The 20316-nt window shown below is 36.3% G+C and overlaps 1 protein-coding gene across 6 annotated transcripts in view; it reads left to right on the top strand.

Moving 5' to 3' along the window:
* UNC13C (unc-13 homolog C) overlaps nucleotides 1-20316 on the top strand; it is a 125166-nt gene that overhangs the window by 53939 nt on the left and 50911 nt on the right. For all 6 annotated transcript variants that reach the window (XM_048317430.1, XM_048317432.1, XM_048317431.1 and 3 more), the window contains 5 exons: nucleotides 3756-3906; nucleotides 6279-6347; nucleotides 7605-7694; nucleotides 8501-8629; nucleotides 17435-17568. In XM_048317430.1, the coding sequence (XP_048173387.1) occupies nucleotides 3756-3906; nucleotides 6279-6347; nucleotides 7605-7694; nucleotides 8501-8629; nucleotides 17435-17568 (573 nt within the window). The remainder of the gene's footprint in view (nucleotides 1-3755; nucleotides 3907-6278; nucleotides 6348-7604; nucleotides 7695-8500; nucleotides 8630-17434; nucleotides 17569-20316) is intronic.

The raw sequence follows: 20316 nt of genomic DNA, 5'->3' as shown, positions 1-20316 counted from the left end.
GTTTATGATGGTGGCTTTGTCATCTATGATCCCCTTAATAAACCCTGAAGATTTCTTTCTAGCTCTCAATATTTATTTATATCTATTCCTTTAGAGCACAGAAATAATATTTCAAAAATATAGTCTTGATTTTCTAAATACGGTGAATATACTCATACTGGAATTTGGGTGTCAGCCCAGAAGATATCACACAGGTGGTTACCTGTCTGCTCTAGTCATAGTCCCCAGCGAGACCTTTCTCACTAAACTTAGAAAGAGAATGAATTCAGGTGTGATTGCACCTCTTGCTGGAAGCATGCAAGTTTTTATGAGATAAATGTAGGCATTTTTCCCTAAAGATGCTGACTTAGGCTGTCTTACTCTCAAGATACAGATTACAATTGCACAGTTCCTGAGCAAGGAAATCTGCTTTAAGTTACCAGATGTGGAATTCGTGTGAATAGAAAAACAACTATCGACCCAAACCAAAATACAACAAAAAGACTGCTTCTGTTGCAGTAATTGCAGCTCTTTGAAGTCTTGACTGAATAGGTTACATAATCCACTCTTCTTTCTTATGATTATTTTATTCTTCCACCCCTCATGGAGTCCATATTAGGAAAAGAAAAGAGAGACAATTACAGCTGTTCTTACATGGTTCAGATGAGATTTTTTTTTTTATGATGGGTAGCAGCCAGATAGACACTGTTAGCCACATGAATGGTACGTGTGACTCCCAGAAGTACAAGCATAGATATGTGAGACAATAGGGAATAAAATAGGTATCATAGAAAACAGGAAGAAAAAGTAGAAAAACAGCACAGTGATCCAGCTGGCCTTTATTTTGATGACTGTGGTGACTGATGGCAATTTATGTTGTAAATTCAACATCTAGAAGGAATCATACTGGAACTTTATTTACCTACATATATTAAGCCACCACTCTGCCATCAAGAAAAAGTAACCTTTTTCCTCTCATTCATCTTTCAACATATTTTTTTTCTCTTTAGAAGGCAAAAATCTGAGCACGTATTGAAACAGTGTTTGACTAGACACTGAAATTACACATAATATCAGCAACCTGAATTTACTGTGTTGTAGAGTCAAGTGCAATAAAAGCTCTATTAAGATCTTTGCTTCTTACTGGCAAGAGTCACCACAGGTAGAAGCTAATGATTCTCAATCAGCAACATAGCTCTCATTCCAGCAGGTTAATGGGCGCTGACTATGTCATCTTGTTCTCCTGCTAGTTTTCAATTAATGTGGCAGCACTGCAAAAAGCACACAAATTGCCCATTAAACTAATTTTTTATTGATAGCATTTGCTTACTGATGAGTACAGCACATCAATTAGACTTCTTTCTTCACTAATTCATGCTAGCAGAAATATTGGAAGAATCCCAGGCACTGCCTGTTGGTCAGGAAATTGCATAGTAAGGCAGCTGGAGCAAGCAGGCCTGATTTCAGACACTGCTGTAGCTTAAGCAGTGCAATATTGCTCTAAAACGTGAGACATAGCAATGGGTGCTGTGCCATCATGTGCCCACTAGAAATGGTTAATAACTCATGCTATTGGCTCCTGTTTTCAAAGACCTGCAAAAACAAAGATGGATTTACTTTGATTTATTCATCTTAGCAAGCAGAAGGAAGCCGAGGAGCTGGCAGGTCGCTGATGACCTGCGTTATCAGGACTCTAAGAGTCATGACCCATATTGTGTACTTAATTGGTTCTGTGAACATTAGAGATTTTAATTAAACGATGGAAAGAAACAAAAATCTGTCACAGATGCTTGATTGTAATTTTCACTAACCACAATACAAGTGAAACAGTGCAGTGATACAATAAGGGCAGAAATTATACCAATAGGTTTAAATTTTCCTTGTGAAAAATTGGTACAATTTGGGTCTATTTTCAAGATAAGAACTCGGGACAGATCATGGGTAGCTCATTGTGAAATGGTCAGAAGAATCTACAGAAGACACCTTAAATGTTGACCCAGGCAATTTTTCTGTTGCCTGTCATGTTCCCTGAAGGCAGCTGAGACAACCTCAATGATTTCTCTGCTGCTGACCCCTCCTTTTACCTGCCTCCTCCCTCAGCAGTGTATGTTTCAGGTATGACTCTAAGGCCAGTGGGATTATCAGTGGCTTTTTATCTCCGGATTGATGTTATTCATGCACTAAGGACCTTTAGGTCCATGAAAAGATCTTTGGAAATCGAAGGTCATCAGTAAAAGTATTAATTATTTTGTTGTCAGTTTTTGAAAACTGGTTCTGATCATCCCTACGTATATTTCTCAAACTTAATCTTAGGTAAGGAGATATTTCTATTAGCTTTTTAAAGGTTTCCTTTGTTGGTGAGAACCACCTGATATCACTATTGTATTTTATTACAAAGGAAAGTATTATTCTTCTACTTGACAGAAAACATGTGAAAATGAAACATTTTCTAAGGGTTAGAGAACTGTGTTGTTCTTTTGTTGAATTCACATTGCAGTATTCAAAAGCACTTCTTGAAAATACTGGTGATGAATTAAAGTTTTGGTAACACTATTCCGTGAGCACATAGCTGGGAATGCTGGATTCTAGTCCTGGCCCATGTGATTGGTTTGCTGTGTAGTTTTTAGCAGTTTCTCTCAGTTATGTAAAATGCAGATAATAGCACTTAATGATTGCCCTTACAGGAAAATAACCTTGAATGATGTCTTGAAAGACGATTTGGGCAGTGACAACATTTAAGTACTTGGCTTAAGTTCAGCAGGAGAGTTCAATTGTACCTTGTGTTAATTTTTTTCTTGGAAGGGCATTAGTGCCCAGGTGGTTCAGGCCCAGCACACTGCTCTGCCTTATGCTCCTGAGGAGGAACAGGAGAGAGGAGCCAGAGACTCCAGCTAAGAGGAGCATGTGGCCAAATCAGGACCTTCAGTCATACAGAGACTGATTGGAGTTTCTTAATCCTCTTCTGTTTGACTTTACACCCATTTTCAACACCATGTTTTCCTAATCCCCCTCATTCTCTTTCTTATTTGTGTACATTTAGTCTTTATCCCTTTATTTCCTTCTTAGTCCTGCCTAACTATGAATCTTGAAATTAGGAATTTATGTTTGCAATGATGATTTTCACTCTCCTCATGCGTCAGGTCTTTCATTCATTTGTATCTCTCACATTTTGTTGTGTTAGAAGCTCTTTGTATGCTGCCAGCAGGCACCTCCTGTTTTGTTAAACAAGTAAACAGTACTGCTACATTGCACCTCTGGTTTTGGCTGCTTTGGGTTTAACAGACTGATTACCCAAATTTTACTAGCTTGGGTTGAAGTGGAGCAGTTTCAGTTATGGCCTAATTCAAATTAAGGTGAACCCAGAAGCTTCTTGATGGCCTCACCGTTGATTAATAAGTAGCCTAAAATAAAAGCCACAATGCTGGTTTGAGTCTTTTTGTTGGCAACAATTAAATCTTTTTCCGCTATGGATGCCTGGGGCTTTCTATGATGATGAGGTTGATTTTTACTGTTTCTTTAATAAATGAATCTTTTGCTTAATAGCAATTAAAATAGTTAAGTCATGTTTTTGTGTTTAGGATTAACAGAGTGAGAACTGAATATGATGTGGCCAGTTTGAAAATATCATTGTGCAACAAGTGGCAATCATATCAAATGTCTGAATTTTCCATGAGGCAGCTTGAAAGTTATATCATTGGAGTTAAAAAGAAATTTTAATGGGAGAAGAAGCAGATTCCTTGCCATCTTTGATAACTGTTGCTTTGTTTGAATTGCAGACACTTTTCCTGTCTCTCTTCCAAGTACATGTGCCCTGGTGTTCCAGCAGTTATGAGTACATTGTTGGCCAATATAAATGCTTTCTATGCTCATACAACAGCAGCAACTAATGTATCTGCTTCAGATCGCTTTGCTGCTACTAACTTTGGGGTAAGTAGATTTCCTTTTTTATTAGAGTTCTAGTCCTATTTTTTTTTTCTAGTATATTCCACATTAACTTCTACATTCAAAAAAATTTCATTAATTGCTCATTTTAAAGAGTAAGGGTTGTTGTTAGCTTTTGAAAATTTTACCCTTGAGTCTTTAAAATCAATTATTATAAAAGCCAGAGAAGATGCTGCTCAGTTTCTTGTGAGGCATAGAGGGTAGAAAGCATTGGCACACATTCACAGTACTAAAATCTCCATCAGTTTTTTGTTTTATTGCCATGGGGCTTGCAAACTGCAATAGACTAAGTGTTGGATGCAATTCCTTTCTTGGGCTGTGTTATCAGTGAACTCATATTAACCTAATAGATGTAGCCGTAAATGCTGCTCTTCTCACAAGAATCCATAATTCTGGACTCTCTCTTATTTTTGCTCATACTTTGTCCAAGTCCTGGATTTAGGTATCATGAATTTTAGGAGGCATAGTAGCATTTCAGGATGTGGTAATACTTCTTTTGTTATTGCTAAATTTTCTTCTGTGGATAAGTATCTCACAGCATGGACTTCCTAGTCTTTGAACATGATAATAAATAAATATACATTCACTCCTTATTCTGATTTCCTCACCTACTCTCACAGGAAATTGAGAGCAGGAAGGCAGAGCAATAATTCAAAGAGGTTGCCTTCATAGTTCTGGTATTACACATGATACATAAAGTATAAATGCAATCTTATGCTGAAAAATGCATTTATTCTTTCCTCTTTTTGCTTTTTTTAGTAGGGCTTTTATTTGTAGGGCTGATATGAAAGGTGTATTTGATGTAACAGTTTTCATAAAATACCATTTATTGACATGAAATAAAATATTAATCATAATTAAAATTTATTAAATACAAATTAAAATTTCAACTTTTATTTGAAGTAGTGTTAGAGGCAATGGTACTCTTTTCCAGTATTAGAATAATAAAGGCACTTAGCTTTTCAAGACAAAATAGAAATTATACATTTGGATGAGTAAGCCAAGAATGACTTAGTATCTTTGTTGAAACAAGTCTTCTCTTTCCATATTCAAACTTTATTAGACCTTTGACTTTGATGCAAACTTTGACATTTAGAATGGTTTTTCTGGGTTTTTTATCCATTTTTTTCCATTTTTCTAATGATCAGAACTAATTTTGTCCTCAGACTGAGCAGAGAATTAGTCCTTCCTCTGATGTTAATGCCAGTTTGCCTTTGACGCAATTCCAATCCAATTCATAGTTCAACAGATGGATGGAAAAAGAGTAGTGGGCATCACTTACAGAGGTTTGGAGCTCTTTTTTCAAACAATTGACTTATAGGCAAAGTATTAGATTATTCTTCTCTCGTGGGTCAAAAGGCATTTTTTAGTGAATAGCTGCACATCATCCATCAAAAAGAACATCTCAAATTCAAGTCCTCAGGCTACAGCTGGGAATGATATGGCCGACTGAATATTTCAGTACAGATTTATAACATGACGAAAAAGTTCTCTTTTGATTGATCCCTTAAGGGAACTGTGCCAAATTAGTGGGGTTTGGTGTAGGTTAGAACTCCGCTGATGAGAGGCAGTGCACAAAGACTCTATTTTCAAATTACTGATCATCACGTTGGAGGGATGGTGCAGATACAATCAGTGCATCCTGAGAGCCATCAGCTATCATCTCCTGCTTCTTCCAGAAGTCTTCTGCTTTCACATAGGCAGAGAAGATTTTGCACAGTTTTGTGCAGTAGACTATGGAATATTTTCTAACATGGTAATTAGAAACTCTCACTAGTATTACTTGAGAATGGCACAACTCAGCTGGAAATCTCACAGCAAAATGCTTTCACTGCTTCATCTATCAAGATAACAAGTTAATCTTCACATTTGAAAGGAAAAAATATAATTGCATAGTATTACTATTACCTGACTTATTCCTACAAAAGCCACTGTTTCAGAAGTATCATTTTCAATCATACTTTTGCACCAAATTCTGTTGCAAATAAGCATCATTTCTTTCTTATTAAAGGGATGGGGAGGTGCTTTCTTCAAGAGTTTAATCAACTGCAAGGCAAATATAAGACAGGAAAATGTTGTATTGCAAAATCTTTGTGACCTCACTAATGTGTTGCACAGCTGCACAGTGTTTAATGCATACCAGGTAAATCACAATATAGGATAGAAAGGAAAAATAAAATGAAAGAAGATGCATTGCCTGTTCTTGAAACACAGGTATTTCAAACCATCACTTGTATATGAAATAATGGAAAAACAAATTGATCTTCAAGTAAGAGTGGAAAGAAGCAGTCTAAAACCTCAGCAATTACAGGAACCTGCAAATTCTAGTGCAACATATTCTTGTTTTCTTTTTACAGAGAGAAAAGTTCATAAAGCTGTTGGATCAATTGCACAATTCTCTGCGGATTGATTTATCTAAATATAGGGTATGTACAACATATTCTTTCTAGAGTCAACATGAGCCCCAAATCCTTTGGAACAAAAATTTACAGAATTTAAGCTGTGTAACACCAATATTTTTCCAGTCTGACAAAGAGAAAAAACTTAGTACTTTCTTTCCAAAGGCTAAGAATGGGTCAAGGAATAAGCACATATTCAAGACAGAGTAGTATTCAATAAGTTTGATTAAATTGGTCTATAACTAGTTGATTAAGTTAATTTATCTGGGAATTACCTTTGCTGACTCAGGTAGTGAAAAGTGCAAATACATTTTTTCTGAGAGACTGGCACCTTTGCTACAACTTGCATGCTAAGATGCTAGTAATGTTGAGAGTCTTGTCTCCTCATTTTTCTGTGTGACAGGAATTCCAGTTTCACTTCTGCCTCATGGAATCTCCTTCCACTGAGGTATGCTCCAAATCCAGCCTTTCAGGAAAGCGTGCACTGGATACCTACCAGTTACCATATGGTTCTGAACTCCCTCTCCTTCTCTAGTCCACTGGATCATGAAACTTTTGGACAATACCTAAGTTAGGGCTTCATCACCTATGGCTCTCCTTTCAGCTTCTAGGAATGGCAGCCTCCAAACAAGGATTTCTCTGTTCACCTGGCCTGCTCTCCAAAACTGGAGGAGAAGGGGAATATTTAAAAGAACTCCAAGGCATTAGAGGGAGCGGAAGTTGCACACATATAGCTTTTAACACCATATCCTTTGTGCAGCAGATATGTTCATCATAAGATCTTTTAATTTTGAAGACTGTTATCTAGATAGCATTGTAGCATGAGGGGCTGATGTTTCATTAGTAGGAAGTTATTTCAGTAACACTACTTCACATCAGTCTGTTAACCCAGAGATCATAGAAAAATTTATTATTTCTACATTAAGCTTACTACTGCATTTATGCCTGCAAGTTTTGTATGTGCCATGGAAAACCCATAAATGGTTTTCTTTAGCAACAGTTTCCAGAATTTTGTAATATTTTTTACTCCATTCAGGTTTTGGAAATATCACAATATTTTATATTTTTCATATTACAAGTGTAGGAGCATTATCAAAGGTGTTCCTACTCAATTCCAAGGGATATTCATCATTAACTACCTCACAGTCAGAGTTCAGGTAACACGAACATCTCTAATCCTTCCAAGCAGCACCTTAGGTTTTCTTAGAGGGTTTTTGACTAGTTGTTCAAGGATTTTACTTGTAACTCAAATTTTACATGATTCCTCTTTCCCTGATTCACCAGGATAATTTTCCTGCCAGCAATTCTGAAAGACTCCAAGATCTGAAATCAACTGTGGACCTGCTTACCAGCATTACTTTTTTTCGGATGAAGGTATTGTCCTTTACTGCACAAATAAATTTCCTGAAGGAAACCAAAAATTTACTAATTTTTAATTAGTTTAAAGTCAAGTTGCAGAAAGCAAACTTAGCTGAACTCCTTAGGAGTCATGTAGAGCAATCGTTTCCTACTGATATAATAAAATCACAAGTCAACCAGCAAAATAGGTCTGATAACTACTTGCCTTAGTCATTCCAAAGGTTGAAATCTAAGTGGTCAAGCATGGAAATATTTTTGGAATGGAATGGTACACATTAATATTACTGAATGAAAAAAGAGAAACACAAAGTAACCTTTGTCATAATAGCATGGGATTCCATTGCATTAGGCACTACATAAAGAGAATTAAAATAATCCATTGAATTACTGTATCCTGAAATGGAGTAAAAAGATGAACCCTTTGCTTTAAATACATAACTGCTATTTGTCTGATATTCCTGTTCAAAGGAAAGGGCATAATTACATGGTTTAATTATTCCCTAAATAATCAAAAAACTTCTAAGATGTAAACCCTAAGATGTAAAGATGTAAACTCTTGGGCACACATGCCTCTTGCATCATAAGAATATTTTAATTCAAATAAAACTTAGTGATAAAATCTACTTGCTTAAGCACATATTTTAAGGTATCTTTGAACTAAGTCCACCTTAATTCAACATAATTCTAATTATTTTTATCATTGCTTTATTTCAACACTTTTCATCCTGTATAACTACATCCTGTAGAACTACATTCAACACTTGGATTTTTTCTGTTCAATCTAATTCTGACATTCTACCATTTATGAAATATTTTATTAGGTCCTGGAGTTGCAGAGCCCCCCTCGAGCCAGTACTGTGGTGAAGGACTGTGTAAGAGCCTGCCTGGACTCAACTTACAAGTACATTTTTGATAACTGCTATGATCTCTACTCCCAATTAGTGGATCAGGTAAGGTCAATATGAACTTGTGCTATTGCTCATTCATAGTTAGCCTTAAGTAAATAAAAAGCCTCCCAGTGCTTGTTCATATCAAAGCACTCAGATTTTCATTTTATTTATGCACAAAGGAGCAATATACCATAAATACACCTAGAGACAGCTATAAACTCTAAAATGTTTAACAAGATGAGTTTCAAACTGGACACGTTAACTCCTAATGGAGTCATCATGTTAGACATTACTGTAAAATTGTCCAGTGGATTTGGGAAGGATAACGTTTGACTGGTTACTGTTCATGTAAGATCTGTAACAGGAAAACAGTTATTTAAAATCTACCATTTCACTTCTGTAGCTTTAGGGAAAAAAAAATTATTTTGTTGAAAATGATACAGTCTTTCCAGCCTTCTATTTTAGCACCTGTGATGCATACTTGGATCCAAGCTTTAGTAACTGCTTTAAGAAAGCAGAGGATAATTCTGAAATGTGTCTTAATACTGATCTGTCAGGTTGAACTGTCAATGCAAAATAACTATAGCATTTGTTGTGTTCCAAATGTCAGGCAAAATCCTTGAGAATGCTGTTTGTTTTTTTCTATAATATGGTCATTCTATAAGTAATGTTAGAATTAAGTACTGTCTTAAAGGAGCATCACTGCTTTATCATATTACTTCTTGTACCTCGTATTTGCATTCTGGATGGTACACTGAAAACACGGTAGTTCTGTGACTATTCCAGCCTTGAATAGGATTAATTAAGTTCTTTGGGCAAATGCACACTTTTTGTGTAGAATATAATTAATAAAAACATTAAATTTCATCTGAAAGCATATTTCGCTTAAATCCACAATATGAATTCCTGTATTTCAGGAAAGGTGATATTTGCTATGTATTCAACATTTCTGAAACAAGAATTTATTTTCTCATGTTGAATTCCTGTTATGTGAGAAAACTGACCTGTAGCTTTGAATGTAAGAATTTCTCACCAGCACCAATAAGCACGCTACACTTAGTGCTGATGTGTGTTTATCCTGCAATGGATTATACTGCAAGCAGAGTAGGAGAATAAATTAGTGGAAGGAGCAGCTTCAGGCCTCACACCTATTTACATCATAAACTGTTCTGTTTTCTTGCTACCGTTTACTCTGCAGTAATTTGATGTTGTCTGTTAAATATAATATGAAGTGCTGCTATACTGGGTATTACATAAGTCTGCGGTTTATCAGCAGATTCTACTCTTCAGTAAACAGCTAAAAGTGATGAAGTCTTACTTCAAAGCGTTGTGACAAACTGCAAAAGCTTATCTGTATTCAAAAAATTCACAACTTTTTAATGTGAATCCATACAGTCGTTTAGCCTGTCTATTTTTAAAAATGGTTTTAAAGTGCAGGGATATTACAGCCTTTCTGCTTGGTAGAGAATGTGAAACTTGCTTAAGTAATGGTTCTCTCCAAATTAAATATGAGGCAGAACAGGCAATGTTGTTATTATATTTTTCTCTCACACAACTCTACTTAATGGTGAAGAAATAAGAAGTCCTGAAATTAAAAAAAAATCCACAAGTATTCACTCAGTTGGAAAACTGAGTTAACTGCATTTCACTGTATTTCTGCACCTCTTGAGTCCTCTTTCACAAGATCTCCAGCAGGGGCAGTTTTACGTGGAAACTTTCAGCAGATAATTGTCTGTACAGTTAAAATCACCACACAGTGCAAGAAACTTCAGTGAAGATGTGTAAAAAGCAAAATTTAAAATAAATAGATTGTATTCAAAATAATTTATTTCTAACAGCAAATCACATCAACAATCAAAACAATCAAGCAACAATCACATATAGTCTTAATGCCAGACAGTAAAACTTTTTTTCACAGAAGGTGAGAGACAATTCTGGGAAATATAACTAGTCTAGCTTTAATAGAGAGATGAGTAAAATTAATTCAGAACACTGCTTAAATTCTGCATCAGCTCTTGAGTTGTACAAGGAGATTGTGTTCAGCATTATCCTATTATAGCTTCCTATCAATATGTCCACACTTGCATTTGGTTTTAGAAACACAGAAGTATGCAGCTTGTTTGAACCTATAGATCTGGAGGCTTTCCAGTGAATCCAGGTGACTGGCTTGTGGTAGCACTGTTATTATAATGAAGCAATAACCAGTATTGTAATTTACATTTCATTAGTTTTGTGTCCAAGCCCCTTAGATTCCACCAGATTCCACCTTTAATCCTTCTTCAGTGCCCATTTCCTTATCTCTGCTCACCTCCCCATCAGGTGAGGTCTCCCCTCAGAGAGAGAAGGGAGCTCATCCTAGCGTGGTACTGCAGCACAGGAGGTTCATGTTTTGGCTGCATAGCTGAGCTTTGAGCTGTGACTGCTGAGAACTGAAATCGATGAACCCCAAAGCAACAAGAAATGCTTCTTATGTAGGTCACCACCTGCTCTCCCTCAGGGGGAGGGCTGGCAGCTGCTGAGGCCCCTGCTCGCTCAGGGTGTGTGTCTGTGTGTAACTCAGGGTGACCACTTTCTGCAGTTGCTTTGGGCTGCAGCCTAAATTCTCAAACGTGCCTGCCACAGTATTTCTAGAAAATATGCTTCATGTCTGAATGTGTGGGATTGTTTAAGTTTGGAGTGAAAATAGAGCACTAACTGTTAAAACTGAGTGTGCTCAAGCTGGAGGTTTTGGAAATTTGCCACTATAAACACAACAAGTAAATCACAAAATATGCTCAGCAGTCTCCATTTCCTCTTTTTATTGCTCTCTACCTTTGTGTCAGACAGACAATCACTGTTAAAAAGCTGATGTCCTGCAGCAAAATATCACCCCTGAGGATATTTCCTGGAGTGAAGCATTGCAAATGCTAACAATATGCAAAAATGTCATACTACAGTTCTACAGTTCCACACCAGAATGCAAAGAGCAGCTGATGACAAAAACCAAATGACTACTACAGATAGTAAAACATGATAGCTTGACAGTCTTACCGACATGTATATTACCGTCCTCATTATTGGATACAAAGCCCTCTGATGAAGAACTATCTAGTTCCTTATGAAGCACGTGCAGTATTTTCTCTTTTAATTAACAGTGATCTGAGTTAAGTGCTTAGCTGCCCTATATTGAAAAAAAAATGTCTTGGAGAAGTAGTTTAGGAAGCAATTTAGTAGATTTCTGACTCAATTTACAGATATGTCACTCTTTCTGTTTTCTTAAGAAAATAAATTTTGAAATCCTGGCTGGTGCTTACAGTGGCTGAAGTCCCTTCAATAATTCTTTTTGCAGTCTTCTCCACTGAGTGACACCAATAAGATGCAGACCATGCTCTTCATGTTATCTGAAGAGCTCTTGATCAGTACAAATAATTTCATGACTGATAGCACCAAAATGCTGGAATAAAACACTGGAGTACTTTATTTTTGTTCAGCTCACCAGAACAGTGCTGGTATTCTACCTGATGTTAGACACCTTTACTTGAGTCTTTGCTCAGCTCTGCATGTTGTCACAGCACAGAATGGTGCAGACAGGAGGTAACAAAGAACAATTGACTCATTCAGGAGCCAGGTGTTGTTCAGCTGCAGCAGCACAGTACTCTGCCCTTGCAATTTATCTCTCATAGGGGTACAGCACCTTAGGTTGTGTTGATAATGTACTAAAAACATCCCAGCTTCTGGGAATCAGGCCTGTAAATGAGCACTTGGATGGGCCTATGCTTTGAGAGCTGGCTCAGTTTTGCTTTACTCAGCTGTGAGTCCCTGGGCACTTTTCCATTTGGGATTTGGGAATCCAAGCCTCATGGTTGTTTTGAAGGTGTACTTTTTTTTCCTTTAGAATAAATGACAAAAAAAAATTTGATTATTAGTTTCTAGTAGAAATAGTGCAAGAATTGAAGCGTGATGTGATCTGTAATCTTCAAACACATTCAAAAGTATGAAGTGGGAAATAAAGTACAGTAGCAAAAACTGTGTTTACTACAGGGAGTCCTATTTTTCAAGCATGCATATTTCAGTGTCAAGTAATACTTCTTGTGAGGCACTTTGTTATATTTACATATTGCTTTAGATGCACTGAAAAGGTTCTGACTTCTTCAAATCTGGCATGCAGAGGGTACTTGGAGATCTCTCCTTGTGTTGCAGCATTGTGTTTGATGGGCAGCATGTTAACCACAGTAATAGAAAAACATTTCGTAAATTACTTCAGAACAACAGAAGAATGCAATGGGGTATTTCCAACCCCATTCTGAGAATTCTCTGTCAGAGGAAGACCAAATCTTACAGATAAAATTGCTTCTTAGCTGCTTGTCTGAGAACACTGGTTGGAAAGTCAAAGAGCTTGCAGTAAGTGAGAGGCTCAATTGGGTCTTCCTCCACCCTGCAGAAGCAGAACACTTTTGGGTCAGTGGGGCAGATCAAAACCATAGTATCACTTGGCTGGCCACTCCAGAGGAGCTATGCATGTTATACTGCCCTGAACAGAAAGACCAGTTAAACCTGCTCCTTTCACATGCCAGTCCTTGAAGAAAAAGGCTGGAAAGTCTTAATGAGAATTTATCCAAAAGAATTCTGTTCTACTTCAGTTGGTACTGGAGAATACATAAAATACAGTTGCCTGGAGAAGGTGTGGATGCCCCATCCCTCGAAGTGTTCAAGGCCGATTTGAATGGGACTCTGAGCAACCTTGTCTAGTGGAAGGTGTCCCTGCCCACAGCAGGAGGATGGAAAAGGTGATCTTTGACATCACTTCCAACCCAGACCATTCTGTGATTCTGTGATGATTCTGTGAACAGGGTTTCAGTTTCAAATAAGAGAATGGTTTGGGAGTTAGTTAGTTACTGTGCAACAGCACTGCGCAGGGAAATCCCTCACAGGTTTTCAATGCATGTCTGCAGGTGGTTTCTGGCTTTAGCCTCTCTAAAGTAAATTCTGTAAAGCTAGATTTTCATTCTTTTAGATATTAAAAAAAAACCTTAAAAAATTACATAAAATTCTAAAAATAGGCAGGCATACTATGTAAATGTCTACATATGTCTATATTTTATATATAGTGCATATTGTATATTCCCTGGTGATTCTACATGAAGTAATATTATATGTAATATAAGTAATAAATAATGCAGTTTAAAATATGGAAGAATTGTTAAAATTAATATTTCATTATCTACGGCTGGTCTCTAAAATTGCCCTCTGTAGCCTTGTGCTGATCAAGGCTACTGTGGTTGTTTGCATTGAGTTTCCACTCTGTCATTATTTATATAGGAAATATTGTATTCTGAAACCTGGGTTAGGGCTTGCAGCAGACAGCAATATAAAACTTTCTGATATCACAGGATTCAATTTATCAAAGTCACACAGATACTAATGGGTATTGATTGCACAGAACATAACAAAATAAAAACAAAGCAAAATAAAACCAGGCCTTCATCCTACAATCTGGTAAAATCAGTGATGAGAGAAGTGTAAAGCCCTCTCTTCTTCAGACCAGGCTTTACAGATTTGTCTCAGAGTAATATAGATGTAAATTTTAATCTTGCTTCACACTGTGCCTGAGATTGCTTTCTCCACTCTCAGCCACTTTTCTAGAGTACAAAATGTTTGCTTGTCAACAGTTTAGCCTTTTTTTCTTTCCATTAAACTCAGAAAACTTGCTCTACATTTTGTTTTTTCTTTAAGAGAATATCAAAATACCAGTAATGATTTTAGAGGCTCTGTGCTGCATGATCCATTGTTTGCATATGTATTCAGGTGACTAGGAAATTGATAGTAAAAGGGAATTGAGAAAAACATGATTCAGTGCCAATAAAAAATTTATTTCAATTCATATCTTATGAAAAATTGCTCTTACTTCCTCTTTCTGATTTTGATGTCTTCTGTTGCAAAAGACAAAGAGTTATGCATCACCTCATTTGGATGTTGCATTAAAAACCCACAGAGAATCTCCAGTACTTACTGTATTTGTGAATCTTAAGTGAATAATATGACTTCTCTTTAAAGACACTTTTCTTATAAGGTGCTTGCTACAACTCTAGGTGATCCTAAAGACAAGAAGTATCCAAGTCAATTAATATGAGAGTATAGAAATCTGTATTGTCAGGTCTTGTTGGTGAGACATCATCCACTGTTATTGCTGGTTTGATCTGCCAGCAGAAGCCCATCAGGAATATCACTCTTGTGCCTTTGGCAAGACATTTATTGACCTTTTAAGTACAGGACATCTTCTGGCATTTCATGGTTCTGTGCATGTGGGCAGCGTTACCATCCAAAGTGATGTTACAGGAGGTCAAGATGCTTTATGTAGCCTTTTCTGTGTAAAAAGGCTTGTGCCAAAGAAAGAGATTCTGGTAATTGGCAAACTTTCATTCATATCAGTATTTGGAAAGGTCTCTTGGTTACTGGAACTGTCTGTGATCTGAGCTTGTTCAGTGCTGTATCAAACAAAAACAGAAGACAGGAAACTTCAGAAAATCATTTATTTTAAAATTAAGAACCACTGATCATTTTGTCATCTTGTTGTATCAAGAATTTATGTTCCTCTTGACCTTTTCAGTGGTATTTTTTAAAAATTCTCATTATTGTTATCATCCTCTACAATAATAAGCGGTATTTAGGGTCTCCTGTATCTTCTCACTGTATTTGTGCCAGTGTGACACTAATTACATATATCAGCTATTTAGTTCATGCTTTTACACTGACCGTTTCTTTCAAATGGATATAATGAGAGTGAAAAAAATAATCTAGAGAAAAATTCATGGTGAAATCAAACTTCCACCACTGTTTTACCTCATTATAATAGCACTGTACCAAGCCTTCCAGAATTGGGGAAGCATTTGGACAATACTGTCAAACACAAGTGTGGGTTTGGGCATTGCTCTGTGCAGGAATCCAAGAGTTGGACTCTAATCCTTGTGACTCCCTTCCAACTCAGAGTATTCCATAATTCTATAATGATTCTACCAAGGCATCTGTTGTACATAAAGGGAAAAAAAATACTGACGATAATAAGGTAAAAAGAGCTTGAATGATTCTAAGCATTTCTAACTCACTAGTTAGATTTTAAGATAAAGAATGGAAATAACAACTGAGCATGGACAGAGTATGCACTTTCTTTTCAGGGCATAAAACTACATCTGTAATGTGAGACTATTTTAAAAGTACCTTCTCTGGGACTTTTGAAAAGGTCGTATTTATTTTCGAGAGATTTCTGTTCCAGAGAATTTTTGCAGAAAGGACCTTCTTGTGCAACTACTACCTTGTAAATTAGTTACTTTTTGCTATCTGTGTTAAAGAACAGAATTTTGCATTCTTTGATTCACATTCCCGGTCATGAAAAGCTGTCTCAGCTACATGTCACTTGCTGTGAAATACAGTTCTTGGATAAGATGCTCAGCTAAATATGAGGTGGCTTTGTCTTCTACAGCTGCCTTTCAGTTGGTTTGATTTAACAAATTTCTGAGAAAAAAAAAGGTCTATTAGACATACATCTTTGATATAGAAACAAGGCCTTTTTCATAAATATATAATGTATACCAGGGAAAGCCCTTGTGAGTGAAATTAATGCTCTAATGTTCATTTTTTTTTCTGTTTTGAAAAGCTCTCTCATTTACATGTACAGTTGTTAATTGTTGGTGACACCAGACCCACCATCCTTTGACCTGCTTCTGAGCTTTACTTCTGTTGCTTTAGACACTGAGGGGGTATGCTCTGTAGTTCAACTGAGTATGTAGCAGTGTGATTAATGATACTTTTCTAAAATATTCCACAGTGGCTACAAAAAGAGTTCCAATTAGGTGTTGTTGAAATTCCCTTTCTGCCATTCTAAATGCTATTCATAGATAGAAGTTAATTGAGGTTAAAATAATTTTTAATTAATTCACTGTGATACTAATACAGTGTTAGGCATATTCAGAAAGATACCAGGCCCATTGAAGTGGTCATACATGGACTAGGAATGAGAAGTACAGGGAATATATGTTTAAACTTGCAGGATCACAGGCGTGTTTATTTTCTGACTTAGTAGTTGAGACCCTTTTCTATCTCAGACAGCTGTGTAGAGGAGCATGTGTAGATCTACCATGTGCAGACATAGCTCTGTGGGGCAAAAATTATTTCTGTATGTATGTGTGTGTTCATACAGAATTAAAAAGACTTCTTTTCATGTTTGGGTCCTTACAATGAAGTTATTTATTGGACAGTGATAAGGAATCTGATCTTTCTGCCAAGAAAAGGAATGCAAAATACTTTTGTCTAGTAAATTGTAGACTCAGCGTTCATAAATAAAAACAGTAGAGATGAAGTCTATCTGTAAATGCACATTTTAGTCACATTAAAGATACTAAAATTCTCAATAAAATAAAGGGAAATTCAACTGCTTCTTCATTTAGAACATACATTATAGCAGCTGTTAGGCTGAATACCTTAAGTGTATAATTCAAACCAAAATAATAAACACTCCTTAGCATTGGGTTTTTTTCAGTCTTTATTGTGTAGGGTATAAAAGTTCTGCCTCAACAGGCAATTCTACCTGCAGTGAATCTCAACACAGCAAAGAATTTATTAATGCATCTGATTAAAGTGTGGGCATGCACTAAAAACCAAGTCTGTATTGATCTTCTTTGCTGACCTGACAATCTTTGCGCTATGTTTCTTAATATTTGTGCACAGCTAAGTACAGTTTTTCATACGTTCTGCTCTGTTGGTTAGCCAGTCTTGGTCCAAAATTTCTAAAGATTCTAAAGATAGATCACTCTTCCCAATCAAGTAATAATCTGTAGGTGGAAGCCCCATAGCATTTCACTAATAAAAATATTTTCAATCTTGTTTCAACAGAGTAAGAAACAAGAAGTTCCTAAAGAAGAACAGGGACCAACAACAAAGAATTTGGATTTCTGGGCACAGCTTATTACTCTGATGGTCACCATTATAGATGAAGATAAAACAGCATATACACCAATCTTGAACCAGTAAGTAATTACTTTCCCCATAAAAATTAAGAATCATGGATTTATTAAAATAAGGATAAGAAATACACCTGAATCAAAAGTTGTATTTTAAATAGAATCTAGCTAGAGATTTTTATACAGAATGTAACATTGACATAGTTTGATAAAAATTTAGTTCTCTGTTAATGGAAAGAGAATCTTTTGGTTTAGGAGCATTAAAGACGTGGTATATGAGTCATCCCAAAAATTTAAGTAGCAAAATATTATGTAAGAGCTAAATGGATGGAAGGGAAATGTCAGTGAAATTTCAGTGAAGGGAATTTTCAGTGTGATGGTATTGATGATATGAGAGTAGCTTGGCACACATGGTATTCAAATCATGCTGAGACTCTTTTAGGTATGATTTTTAGGCATGTAATTGTAAAAAAATAATGAACTTCACAAAGAGACCCTCTCCAAATTTTTGATTGGCTAGCCAGACTGACTTGAAAATGTATAAAGTGGAGAGCAGTATCCTGGAGATGGAATTTGAGTTCTCAGAATTGAAGATGTAGCAGATGAGGGAGGTACAATCCATAACCAAGACAAGTCAAATAACTTGAGGTTGATACATGAATAGAAAGGAGAGAAACAATCGATAAACACAGAAAAAAAAGTGGTTCTGGAGTTTGAACATGAAATATATAGAAAGAGTGCAAAAAAACATGTTTCACGTATTACAGCTGGAGAAAGAGACCTCACACTAATTGAAATGTGACGTGATGAGGCCCTAGGGAAATGCTTTAGCTCTTTGGAGCCATTTTACAGAGAGATTGCAGAAAATCTGGGCACAGTCTAGCTGTGATGACTTATGCAAAAGTTAACATTGTAACTTACATCTGTATTATGACTAAACAATTAATAGAGGTTTCTGTAGTTGCATTTAATTGAATGCTCTGAAGGGGAGCAGGAGCAGTCTGTTTTTTTCAGCCAAAACAGGGTAGATACTAAAAGGCACTCTGCACATTGAGATACGCTTGTCTGCTGATAAAAGGCACCATTCTATTTATGGCCCTACTGTAAAAGTAACAAAGAAACCTCCTGGTGATAACCAGAAGCTGAAAGATATTTCATTGACTTCTGACTCCTTCCTTTACTTTACTGAAATAAATGAAGCATTATTTCAGTCCTGGATAATAAGCATTTCTTTGTTCAATCATCTGTTGCACTGACCTTATTAAGGAATAAGTTCTTATCCTATAGGGGAAAGAAAACACTTTTCCTGTTTAATCCATTTTTATAACATATTGTGAAGTTTCTCCATTAATGAAAGCTCAACTTTTTGTCTGACAGGCTTTATAAATAATACACTCACTGTAAAATATCTAATTGTGACAAATACATATATGTGATTCATTTCAGTGTCTTCATTGAGATTAAACAAGTGTAATTGTGGGTTAATTATCCTAAAAATTATTGTAGCTGTATTTTGATACAAATGTGAGGGAGAAAGTAAAGGCATAAAGAACAGAGTTCTTCTAAGGGGATTAGTAGGTTCCCTAAAGTACAGATGAATGATTGTGTAAGATGTGAAAAGAGAATCAGGAGTGGACAGAATTGGGACAGATTAAAGGAGAGAGCTTGTGTCTCTGACTTCTCTCTTGTTTTTGCTGTTGTTTCGTGAGAGAGTGAACACAGGGAATAACATGTCTTCTAGTAGCAGGAGACATCAGAAGTAAAAAATGAAGAGGCTGTGGGTGGAAAAAAGACTTGAAAAACTGCTCAGATTTGCTTTGGATACGTTTTTTAAAAAGATGAGCTGCTCCTAACACAAAAGCAGCGTGTAAAAACTGTTGAGAAGAAAAGAGACAGCCTCTTCCCCCCTGCTTACCCCAGAAAAGAAAATGGGTTAAAATGGATGAATGGGAAACATAAATTGAATACACAAGAATACTGCAAAAATATGACTCCTTATCAGAAATATATGGCAATGCAGTGTCTCAGTGGACTTCTCAGGCCTGCATCCATTTGAATCCTATTTTAGAAATGAGGTAACCAAAGATCCCCAGGAGAACATTCTGATAGAAGTTTTCACAATTGTATAATATTGCTCAGAATTCTAACCCTCAGCCAGTTTTGGAAACCCTATTTTTATATCTACCTTAGAGGCAAAAATTATGCTGTGATGGAGTAGTTTGAACTGTATCAGATTATGAATCCAGATGAAACATGACATGATGGCCTCAGCGAGCATTGCATCCGCTGACAGACCATACCAGACCCCCCAGTGTGAGTGTGGTGAACCTGCAGTTCCTGTATGACTTGAGAAACTTGACAAGTTTGAGAGATAAACGGTCTGGTATTTAAGTTGTAAAATTCTCATTCTGATAGTTAAACAATGTAAAATGTGTTTGAAACCTGATTCACAAGCAAATCTAGGACTTCCTAGCACTTCTGAATATGCACTGTATGTGCTGTGAAACAGGAGAAATTGCTATCAAAATAAAATAAAATATTTATTCTAATAAAAGAAACATCAAATTAAGGACAAAATCTTCAAGTCAAATATGCTTCTGTATTTTGAAAGCAAGATCAAAATTTGGGCTTCTGCACCTTCTTTTTTTTGCACATATACTCAGAACAGTCAAGTTGTCATTATAGTAAAAATATAAGAATTGAGACAGCTCTAGTGGGACTTTTAAATTTGTTCTTTACTGATCCTTAGATCTTTGCAACGTAAGGATCTGTTTTCTCTGTGATCACATTGTGTTCCACACAGTATGGAAAGGA

This window comes from Corvus hawaiiensis, chromosome 13 (genome assembly GCF_020740725.1).
Source record: "Corvus hawaiiensis isolate bCorHaw1 chromosome 13, bCorHaw1.pri.cur, whole genome shotgun sequence".
Taxonomy (NCBI): Eukaryota; Metazoa; Chordata; class Aves; order Passeriformes; family Corvidae; genus Corvus; species Corvus hawaiiensis.
Note: the sequence above shows the minus strand (reverse complement) of the source record. Positions and strands in the feature narration are given on the sequence as shown.